At 61.7% G+C, this 10,259-nt stretch overlaps 5 protein-coding genes across 5 annotated transcripts, besides 6 other annotated features; all 5 read left to right on the top strand.

Moving 5' to 3' along the window:
* Positions 1 to 247: 247 nt before the first annotated feature.
* On the top strand, positions 248 to 2,362 carry Tco025E_05904 (uncharacterized protein; the record flags this gene model as incomplete). The annotated part of the gene is made up of 1 exon (XM_029372794.1): positions 248 to 2,362. The coding sequence occupies one exon, from the start codon at positions 248 to 250 to the stop codon at positions 2,360 to 2,362; it is 2,115 nt and encodes a 704-aa protein (XP_029227077.1).
* An 11-nt stretch (positions 2,363 to 2,373) lies between these two features.
* Positions 2,374 to 2,405: a microsatellite.
* A 260-nt stretch (positions 2,406 to 2,665) lies between these two features.
* Positions 2,666 to 2,695: a microsatellite.
* Positions 2,696 to 2,929: 234 nt separating this feature from the next.
* Positions 2,930 to 5,245, top strand: Tco025E_05903 (putative minchromosome maintenance (MCM) complex subunit; the record flags this gene model as incomplete). The annotated part of the gene is made up of 1 exon (XM_029372793.1): positions 2,930 to 5,245. One exon carries the CDS (start codon positions 2,930 to 2,932, stop codon positions 5,243 to 5,245), a length of 2,316 nt encoding a protein of 771 aa, XP_029227076.1.
* A 16-nt stretch (positions 5,246 to 5,261) lies between these two features.
* Positions 5,262 to 5,288: a microsatellite.
* Positions 5,289 to 5,585: 297 nt separating this feature from the next.
* Positions 5,586 to 6,779, top strand: Tco025E_05902 (putative protein transport protein Sec31; the record flags this gene model as incomplete). The annotated part of the gene is made up of 1 exon (XM_029372792.1): positions 5,586 to 6,779. One exon carries the CDS (start codon positions 5,586 to 5,588, stop codon positions 6,777 to 6,779), a length of 1,194 nt encoding a protein of 397 aa, XP_029227075.1.
* Positions 6,780 to 7,027: 248 nt separating this feature from the next.
* On the top strand, positions 7,028 to 9,286 carry Tco025E_05901 (putative cell division cycle protein; the record flags this gene model as incomplete). Its single annotated transcript, XM_029372791.1, has 1 exon — positions 7,028 to 9,286. The coding sequence occupies one exon, from the start codon at positions 7,028 to 7,030 to the stop codon at positions 9,284 to 9,286; it is 2,259 nt and encodes a 752-aa protein (XP_029227074.1).
* A 49-nt stretch (positions 9,287 to 9,335) lies between these two features.
* Positions 9,336 to 9,361: a microsatellite.
* Positions 9,362 to 9,540: 179 nt separating this feature from the next.
* Positions 9,541 to 9,616: a sequence feature (GA-rich).
* Positions 9,617 to 9,814: 198 nt separating this feature from the next.
* Tco025E_05900 (uncharacterized protein) lies at positions 9,815 to 10,171 on the top strand (the record flags this gene model as incomplete). Its single annotated transcript, XM_029372790.1, has 1 exon — positions 9,815 to 10,171. One exon carries the CDS (start codon positions 9,815 to 9,817, stop codon positions 10,169 to 10,171), a length of 357 nt encoding a protein of 118 aa, XP_029227073.1.
* A 23-nt stretch (positions 10,172 to 10,194) lies between these two features.
* Positions 10,195 to 10,254: a microsatellite.
* Between the last annotated feature and the right edge of the window lie 5 nt (positions 10,255 to 10,259).

Genomic DNA, 10,259 nt, shown 5'->3' with positions numbered 1-10,259 from the left:
TCTGGAGAGTAGCTCCGGGAGGATGGGATTTGGGGGGGGGGGGCGGAGCCTTCCTCCCGCCCGCGGGAAGCAAAACAAAAAAAAGGGAAAGGGGAAAAAAAAGATGCGACGGTTCCCGTTGCGCCTCTTCAGACTTTGCGTGTTGTCGTTTTGCTCGTGCAGGGGACCAGTCGCCTGCACCACGTCGTCTAAACTATCACTTTCTTTTTTTTGTTGTTGTCTTTTTTCAGCGTAGCGGAGGGTGGCGATGTCGGCGTTTGGCGCCCCGCCACAAACTCCACAGGGGGCGGCGCCGTCCTCGGCGGCCGCGAGGCCCAGCCCCTTCAGCAGCGTCTTTTCCACCGCGGCGGCGGCGGCTCCGCGGCAGCAGCGGCAACAGTCGTCGTCGCCGTCGGCAGCGGCGGGGTTGAGCGCGCCAGTCTTCGGCACCGCCTCTGCCTTTGGGGCGGGTCCCAACACCGCGCCGGCGCCCAGGTCCGCCTTTGGCGCGTCGTCCTTTGAGCAGCCCACGCGAAAGGGCGGCGGCTTCGCGACGGCGCGGAGTTCCTCCGCCCTTGGCGTGCCAGCGAGTGTCGGTGGAGCCGCATTACCGCCCACGGCCTCGTCGCCGCAGCCGCAGACGGCGCAACAGTTCCCTATGCCTCCTCCCGTCTTCCCCAGGCGGGAGTCCGGCGCGCCGACGTTTGATCCCATGGCGCCTGGTGCCCCCCGGGGGAGGGGCGGAGGGGAAAACTTCGGCGGAAGAGGCGCAGGGCGTGTGCATGCCGCATCGCCTACTTTTGCTTCGCGGTCGCCAAAAACCACGTGGAAGCAGCAGCAGCAGCCGCCGCCGCCGCCAATGTCAATGCCACCACTTCAGCAGCAACATTCGCCTCCGGTGTTCACGGCGCCGGCGACATTGCCTGCCGCGGAGGACAGATGGCAGCCGAGGGTGCCCGCGCAGAAGCAGCCACAGACAAGTGTCGGTGTCAACACGACGGCGCAGTTTCTCTCCACGCGAGTATTTGCGGCCTTTATGCGCAAGATTTTAGAAGAAAATAATGTACGACGCGAGGAGGCCGCGGATTTTCTTGAGGATGCATTTTTTGGGGTGGTGGGCAGCTACGGCGGCGGCGCGTTCCCGACGCTGCTGCAGCAGATGCTGACTGTGTGGCAGACGCTGAAGGACGCTCAGCAGCCGTCGCCGATGAGGGGCGGACACTGGGTGGCGCTCTTCGCCCTCGGCTGCCACCTAAACTTTCTCTCCACGACCATTCTCGCCGGGGAGGCGGAAGAAGAGCAGCAGCAGGTGGCCGCCGCGGCTGAGAGGAATAACAACGATAATGCTAATAGTGCTGCTGCTGGGGACCAGCGGCGCCTCATTCTTGACAACAAGTGGGCCGCACTCACGAATGGCTGCACGTATGCCAATCTGATGTGCGACATATTTTTACAGCTGTTCTCTAATCAAGCCGAGAACCACGTGCCGTACGGTGTCCTGCCATTTGTGTTGCGACGAGTCCGCAATACCTTTGAGCTGGCCAATGACGAGGGGGTGTTTGCTGTGCAGTCCAACATGAAGACAATACTGCTAAAACTGTATCGCCACGTGCGTGTCCCCACGCTTCAACAGGCGCCACAGTCTGCGCTGGAGCGGCAGCGCACGGCCGCCTACGCGTGTGTGCTGGGGGAGCTGATGTTACACAGTTACGCCCCATCCGGCAGGGATGAGTTTGTTCGGTCCTTTCACCAGCACTGCGGAGGTATGATTGAGCTTCGCTGCACGCTGTACCACCACCACGCGCACAACCTCCTGCAGGAGCCTTTGACGGACGCCGTGGTGGAGGAGGCGATGGAGCTCTTGGCCCGGGCCTTCGTCATTGCGCCTGAGGGCGCCCACGAGAACAAGCGACTGCTGTTCGTAAAGCTTGCCGCCTGCGGGTTGGCCTTGGGACGCGTGCCCTCGCCGGAGGAGCAGGCTGCGTACAACTTGACCGAGCTGGAGGACCTGATTGTGGCCGTGCGAAGCGCAAACTGGCTCTTGTTTGACACCGCGATGCGGAACAACTCGGAGTTTTACGTCCAGTGCGGCATTCACAACGTGCTTCAGGTGGTCAGCAAGAACATCGCCCTCTTGATGGTCGTGAAATACTACATCGGCAGCTTCTCCAGTCGCCTGCCGGTGCAGGACATGATTGACTACTACCAGCTGCCGTTTACACTTTACGAGGGCTGTCATGTCTGGCTGCTGCCGCTGCTGGTGGAGAAGCGCATCAATGGTGTGATGGACAGCGGGGTGCTGGTGCTTAGTGGCTCAAACCCCTTTGACGCCTACAGCAAAGAGGCCCTCACCGCCCTCGCCGCGAGCAGCCAGCGTGTGTAGCGTGCAACGCCGTTTTTGTTTTGTTTTTGTTTTTGTTTTTTTTCCAACGGCCACGTCGGACTGCACACAATAAAAAGTGAAAAGAAGGAGAGGAACATAAATTGCAAGGGAGCCGTAGGAGACCGTGTTTCTGGTGTTTCTCGCCCGTGTGTGCGTCCCTCTGCCTGTGCGTCTGGGCGAATGCGTTGCCTGTGGTCGCATGTCTTCGTTCGCTCCCTCTCCAACCTGGATCTGCGGTGTGGTGAAATGTGGTTGCGTGGTTGTGTCGAGTTCTGCACGCTATTCGTTGCCGCTGACGAGTACTTATTTGTTTGTTCGTTTGTTTGTTTGCTTTCCCCGCGCGCTGCTTCCTCTGCCGACCCGCCGCGGCCGGAGTGACACGGTGTGCCGCGCGGGTGTGCAGGAAGGCTCCCCGGACGAGGGGTGGGCGGCGGGAGAAGCGTTCGACGCTAGAGGGAATACGGGCACACATACGGCCCTGCGTTGGTAAAAAAAGAAGACGAAGAAGAAAAGGAACCTGCATACATAGAGAGACGGTGCATAGAGAAGGACAGCAAAAGGGGGCAGATGGAGGCGGATGCGGGCTTAGTGCATGTGACGAACTTCCGCGGCGGCTTGGCGGCCGGCGACGACGAGGGGGAGCGTCCGTCGGACGAGGCGGTGGACCTGAAGTTGATCTTCAAGGAGTTCATTGAGCGGTTTCGCATCCACAACGATCATTTGTACATGGCGATGCTGCGGTCAAACCTTGCGGGTGGCTTGTACTTCATGGAGGTGGAGATGATGCACATCCAGCAGTTTAGCGGTACCGTGTTCAGCGCCCTCCACGCCTCTCCCACACGCACACTGCCACTCTGCGAGCATGCGCTGTGGGAGCTGGCGCATGAGCGGAAGCTGTTTCAGCCCTTTGCCCGCCAGAGCACGATACAGCTGCAACTATGCTGGGCCGTGCCACCCACACCGCTCCGCCAACTGGCCCAGGCATCGGTGGCACGGCTAGTATGCGTGAGCGGGATTGTGGTGAAGGCCAGCGCCTGTCACGCCCGTTGCGTGCGGGCGGCAATTCAGTGCACCAGCTGCTTCAGCAAAACATACATTAACGGCGGGCGAAGCATCGAGCTTCCACCGCATTGCTTAGAAAATGGGGGTCGTGCCAACGGTGCCCCCGGGTTCGGCGCTGCTGCCGGTGGCGGGGGCGGTGGGCAACGCAAGTGTCGACCGAATCCCTACACACTGCTGCCGATGGAGTGCGAGTACGAGGACCAGCAGATTGTCAAGCTGCAGGAGCTACCGGAGGACGTCCCAACAGGGGAATTGCCCCGCCATGTCACTGTTGTGGTGGACCGCTACCTCGTGGACCGCGTGAGCCCCGGTTCCCGGGTGCAGGTGGCCGGCATCGTCTCGGTGCAGGAAAAGCGTGGCAGCCTTGAGGGTGGCGGGAGAAAGGGAAAGGGCACGCGGGGTGTTGCCGGGCTGCGTGCGCAGTACCTTCGTTCGGTGGGTCTCATGTACATCACATCCAGGGAGGGCGGGATAGACGTGCAAAGCGTCAATCAAAACTTTTCCTCGCGGGTGCGGTCGCAGTCAGTGACGACGTGGCAAGCGGAAGATGAGGCCGCCTTCAAGCGCTTTGCGGATCAGGGGCATGTCTACGAGAAGCTGGCGCAGAGCATTGACCCTGCCATCTTTGGCCTCGAGGACCAAAAGAAGTCCATTGTGTGTCTGCTCTTTGGTGGGACACGGAAGAAGCAGGGAAGCAACTATCTGCGTGGGGACATGAACGTGCTGTTTATCGGCGACCCCTCCACCGCCAAGTCGCAGCTGCTGAAGTTCACTGAGAAGGTTGCCCCCATTGGCATCTACACGTCCGGCAAGGGCAGCAGCGCCGCGGGGCTGACGGCGTCTGTCATCTCCAACGGAAATGGTGACTTTGTGCTGGAGGCGGGGTCGATGGTGCTCGCCGACGGCGGGGTGGTGTGCATCGACGAGTTTGACAAGATGCGGGAGCAGGACCAGGTGGCGATCCACGAGGCGATGGAGCAGCAGACCATCTCGATCGCCAAGGCAAACCTGACCACGATGCTGAACAGCCGCACCAGCGTGCTGGCCGCGGCCAACCCGACGCTCGGCAGCTACGACCCGCTGCGGTCCAACGAGGACCAGATGGACTTTCAGAGCTCCATCCTCTCCCGCTTTGACCTCATCTTTAAGGTGCTCGACCCCCGCAACCCGGAGATCGACAGCCGCCTCGCCCAGCACGTCGTGAACCTTCACAAGGGCGGGAGTGGACGGCACGCAAACGCGTCGTCGTCGCCCGTGGTGGAGAGGTCATTTTTCACCAAGTATGTCTCCTACGCCCGTGCCACACGCCACCCACGCATCTCGGAAGACGCCATGGCCGTCTTGCTTGACTTCTACGTGCATGTTCGTCGAGAGGCACACCAGCATACCCTTGAGGCGCTTTCCACCACCTCTTCCGGAGCAAAACCGCAGACGCCCATCATTCAAATCACCGCCCGTCAGTTGGAAAGCTTAGTGCGCATCACGGAGTCCATGGCACGCATGCGGCTGGACGTGCTTGCCAACCGCGCGGACGCGGAGGAGGCGATCCGGCTCTTCAAGGTGGCCACCGTTGACGCGATTAAAAGCGGCGTAACGGATCAAACGATGACGGCCGCACAAAGTGAGTTGGTGCTGCGCATTGAGGAGTCGCTGCGTCGTCGCGTGGCGTTGGGGGCGACGGTGGAGCAAAATCGGCTTTTGGCGGAGATGGCGCGCATGGGGTTTGACACGAAACTTGTGGAGCGTGCCGTGTACGCCATGGTGAAACGCGAGGAGCTTGAGTGGCGGAAGCAGCGCACGCTCATTCATCGACTGCGGTGATTTTGTCCCCCTCCGTTTTCTTTTTCTTTCTTTCTTTCTTTCTCACTACTTCCACCTCCGCTTATTGGCGTTTTTTGTTGGCTGTTGGTTTGGCGAGCTGCGGGGGGAGGGGACTTTTGCCCCACTTTGGCAGACACGTTTGGCTGCGGCGCATGTCTCACATCCTCTTCCCTGTTTGTCGCATTTTCTCTGTCGGGAGTTCCTCCCTCCGCCTGTGGCGACCCACACACTTACACACACACGTGGGGGAAGAGGGGTTGGGGCAGCGCAGGTTCCCGCTGGCAGCGTGGGTTGGGGCGGCAGAGGAAGAGGGGGAAGAAAGACAGCGCAGGCCCACACCATGCGGCACCAGCGGCAGGAGGGCGAAGTAGGGGAGAAACCGCGGAGATGCCGCAGGAGAACGCGCGAGGAGCCACCGGTGGGTGGGGCGGACACGGAACCTCCCTCGGCGACGCCGTTGACGACGGCCCTGTTGTCCTCGAAGCTCCGGCGGGAGCTGCAGGACACTTGGAACCTCGCAAGGATGCCAGGCACTCGTGCAGCTGAGCCCCTTGCGGAGGAACTGGGTGCGGAAAGGGCGGTTGACGTGCCCCCCTTCAAGGTGGGGACGATGGAGATGTACAGACGTTTTCCAAGGCAGTACGATCTTTTTATGCGTCGTCATGACTGTCGTGCGGTGCACGAGTACCTTGGCAGCCTCGTGTCGAGCTTACAGCAGCCCCCCCGCTCCTCTGGTGCTGGAGAGGACAGCGCAGCAGCTGCAGATGCGAAGCGGGTTGTGCGGGTGGCAGATTTTGGTTGCGGTACAGGCCGTATTGCCAGCATGCTTTCTCGGCACCCCGCCGTCGGTGCGCTGTACTGCTACGATAGCGAGACGCCGATGCTGCGCGAATGCCTGAAAAATGTTGTCCGCTCCGTCGCTGAGGCGCGACGCGAGACTTGCGGGGTCTGCATCTGCCCCCGTGCCACTGACCACGTTGCTGTTGATAACCATGATAATGATAATAGCGCCCTGGACACGAGTGCCGCCGCGGTGTGTGTGGGGAGCACCGGCGTGACTGCGCAGTCACCTGCTGCCGTGCTGCTGTGTGTGCGTCCCGTCAGCTTCGGGGATGTGCAGCGTGGGTTTCTCTCCACGCACCCATCCTGCCACCTTGTTGTCTGTGCGTGGTCGCTCTCCTACGTGATGCGTGCGCAGTGGGGCGAGGACCGCTGGCACGCCGCCGTCGATGCGACCCTCACGGCTCTCATTGGGCTGCTTGACACCTCCGGGGCGGCGGCGCTCGTCATCATTGAGACGCTTGGAACGGACACCACGGAGCCGCGGCGGAACAACACCCTGCCGCAGCGCCTTGAGGCCCTGTATGGCTTTGAGCGGCGGTGGGTGCGCACGGATTACAACTTCCGCGACGTGGCGGAGGCGGTGATGCTTACGCGGTTTTTCTTTGGCGAGTCGATGGCACGTCGCATGGCGGCGGAGGAACGCACCGCGCTGCCAGAGTGTACAGGCATCTGGACACTTTGGAGGAAGTGACGAGGCTTGCGCGTTTCTCAGTGTCTGTAAACATCTCCATGCGGAATCCTTTGTACGCCTCCATACCCACATGTCTTTTTTTTTTCTCTCTGTGTGTTGCCTGTGGGAAGGGAACTCTTGCATCGCTCCACCTCGTTCGTGCCATTTCTGTCTTTTTTTTTTCTTGCTCTTATTCCTTGGTGGCCTTCGTGGTACACCCTCGCGTCTGCCTCCGCGTGCCTCACGGCGGGTGACGCAGCTGCGACGGGATGTTGAAGGTGCTTCACACGAAGGCCGTCGCCGAGCCGATCCTGCTGGCAACGACGTGCCACAACATGGACCTCTTCGCCGTCGTCACCCGCTCGCTGGTGGTTGTGTACCGCTCCACCACCCTCACCGTCGTGACGACGCTCCCGCTCGCCGTGAAGGAGACGGCGACGGCGGTGTCCGCCTGCTGGTCGCCGTCCGGGCGGCTGCTTGCCATCGGGCTGCAGTCGGGCGACTTGTACCTTCTGGACGTCGAGAGTGGCGAGCTGATACGGCGGTTTGTCCCACGCCGTGAAATCGCGCTGGTCATCGAGAATGCGCAGGCGACGCCGCTCGCTGGCGCCACCGACACCTCCGCAGAAGTCGAGGTCAACGGCAGCAGCAACAACAGAAACGGCGAGGATGAAGAGGGCGTCGACGATGACAAGGAGCGGGATCCGCTGCGCCAGCCGCCGATTCTGCCCATCTCTGTGGATGGGGCGATCGTGGCCTGCACATGGACCTCCGTCGCCCCACGCAGGCCAACGATGCGTAGCCACAATGAGTTGTGTCTGCCCCTGAGCACCACCGTCTCCTCGCCGATTATCGAAGAGTTGGAGCGACAGGACGACGTGCCTGTGATGCTGGTGCTGGACCAGAATGGCGGCCTGAGCTTCCTGCCTGGTGGGCTGCAGGAGGTGGGGGTTGTGGTGGTGAACCCTCAGTGGGCGTTGGATCCGTGTCGCATGCGTGTGGAGGCGTTTTTCGTGGCCGCCACGCCGCCGCCGGCCGCCGACGAAAATGGCAGCAGCAACTGTTGGGGCGGCGGGGGCACGGACTCACACTCGGCGTATCTTGTGCTGCAGGAGACGGGAGGGCAGGCGTCCCTGCGGCCCGGCTCGCGGGTGGTACGCATTCATCTTTCCGACACCGTCGCACGTGTGACGGATCGCGAGGCGGTTGCCCTCTGCTCCATCGTCGAGTACTGTCGCATGGGGAAGGTCTCCTACCAGTTTGTGCGAAAGCGATGGGAGTGCCTCATTCAGGCGGTTCGCAATGATTTATTGTTGCCACAGAACGCCCTTCTGCTTCGCGACACTCTCCTCGAAGAAGTCGCGCGGCCGTCCTTTGCGGAGGTGTCAGCGTATTTTGAAAGGCTGGACCTGGACGCCCTTGTGAAGGACGCCGAGGAGCTTTCGCGGCAGTTTACGCATCTCGTGCTGCAGGTCTCCAACGTCGCCTACCGCTGTTACGACCTCGCCCTGCAGCTGTCACAGGCGCACTCCGGCGATCGGCGGCGGCAGTGTCTGTTGATCGACGTCATTGGTGGGCTACGGCAGCGGTGCAGCGACTTCCTGCGGCAAATGCGGCTCGAGCTGGATCGAGAGAGGGATCTCGTGCACTGGGTACTGCACCGCGCCGCGCCACCAGGCAGCAAGCTCTTCACGTCTCACCCCCCGCTGCGTGCGGCGCGACATCCGTCGCTGCTGCACACGCTTCACCGCATCGCGCGTGGGGAGTCCCCGGTATTGTTCCTCGTCGACGAGGACATTGCCCGGGGCGAGGAGGCGTTGCTGTACATCGTCAAGGAGTGTTTGCTGGGGGGCAGGGAGACGGCTGCCTGCGTGGTGCCGCTGCCGGATGAAATTGCGTGTGAGCCGATCCTCCAGCGGCAGTGCGAGGTGTTCGCGGCGGAGACGGCAGTGGCGGGGATGGAGTGCGTGCAGCTGCACGCCGTGGCAGTCACGCCGTCGCGCCCTTGTCAACCGCGTATGGCCTTCTACGCACTCCAAACGAGTGGCAAAGCGGATCTCTGCTTAGTGACGCAACAGGAAAGTGTGGCGGTGGATGTTGCGCCCCTGCGGCTTACCGAGGCACAAGCCGCCTTCCTCTGGAGCGGTGTCGTGGACGATGAGGGCCGCTGTGTGCTTCTCTGGGAGCGCGCGGCGTCCTCGGGTGACGCGGCGGGCGCCACGCTGGTGGTTGCCGTGGTGGATAAAGCAGGCGCCGTTGAGGTCGCCGCGGCCGCCGGGGAGCTCGACACGGGCTCGGAGGTGGAGGCGGAGGAAGAGGCGGAAGGGACGGAGGCCGGCAACGCAGCTGCAGGAGGAGCGGCGCCCCATTACGCCGTGCTGGAGATCAAAGGCATTTCGACACGTCACCTGCGGGCCTCTGTGAGTCGCATGCGTGGCTTCGGCGTGTTCTACGCGAAGGAACGCTTCGTTGTGGTGGATTTCAACGGCGGCTTTAGAAGGGTGGTGGTGAGGCCGAATGGCGGCTAGCGACAGAGAGCGGGAATTTAAAAAGAAGGAAAGAAAAAGGGGAAACATTTGTGCCTGTGTGTGTGTGTGTGTGTGGAAGCGGGGGGGAAGTGAGTGCGTGAACCTCGCTGCTTTGCCGGAGTGCGGTTATTGCTATTATGTCGTTGGCGCCTTTGTCGGCTGTGGAGTGGCTACGTGCGGCCACGCCCCCTCACTGTTCCTCGCCGCCTCCCTCGCGCGCCTCGGTAGCCATCAGTTCCCGCCGACTTCACGTTTCTTCTCATTGTTTCTTCTCCCCTCTCGTGCGCTTACTCGCACCCACTCTCTCTCTCTCTCTCTCTCTCTTTCGCTGCGTGTATTTCGCTTGCATGTGGGGCATCGATGTGAGCCTTCGCCTGTTTTTCCTTTTCGTTTTCTTTCGTTTCCCCCCCAACCCTTTTTTTTTTATTTGTTTCTCTGCTTATATCCGCCGCGCGGCACGCTGGCGGCAGGTTTCAACCACAGCCGCACCTACACGGAGACACACGGAGAGAATCGTAACCGCCAGACATGTCTGAGAGGTTTAGTGAGTTTGCGGAGAAGTACCGCCTGGTGCAGGCGTACCGCGCCTCCGTGGGGGCCGCCGTGCAGGCGTGGGGGTGGCTGCAGGAGCGCGCGTGGCCGGTGTACTCCACCGGCCTCATCCTCTCCGTCCTGTGCGTGCTGGCCACGGCGCACGAGAAGCAGATCCTCGCCGACAGCCTCTACGGCGGCGACGTCGTCCTGAAGAATGAACGCGAGAAGACGGTCGAGGGGGCCCGGAAACTCTTCCAGGAGGAGGCGGCGCAGGGGGTGAAGCAGCTGGTCTGGATGCTGCCGGCCGGCGAGTTTAGGAGCGAGTACCACGAGCGCCACGGCAAGGTGTAATTGAGGGGAGAGTGAGTGAGTGCGAGAGAGAGAGAGAGAGAGAGAGAGAGAGAGAGAGAGAGAGAGAGAGAGAGAGAGAGAGACGACG

This window comes from Trypanosoma conorhini (genome assembly GCF_003719485.1).
Source record: "Trypanosoma conorhini strain 025E chromosome Unknown Tco_14.4_contig_00369, whole genome shotgun sequence".
Taxonomy (NCBI): Eukaryota; Euglenozoa; class Kinetoplastea; order Trypanosomatida; family Trypanosomatidae; genus Trypanosoma; species Trypanosoma conorhini.
The sequence above is the reverse complement of the archived record's forward strand: the minus strand, read 5'-3'. Positions and strand labels throughout refer to the sequence as shown.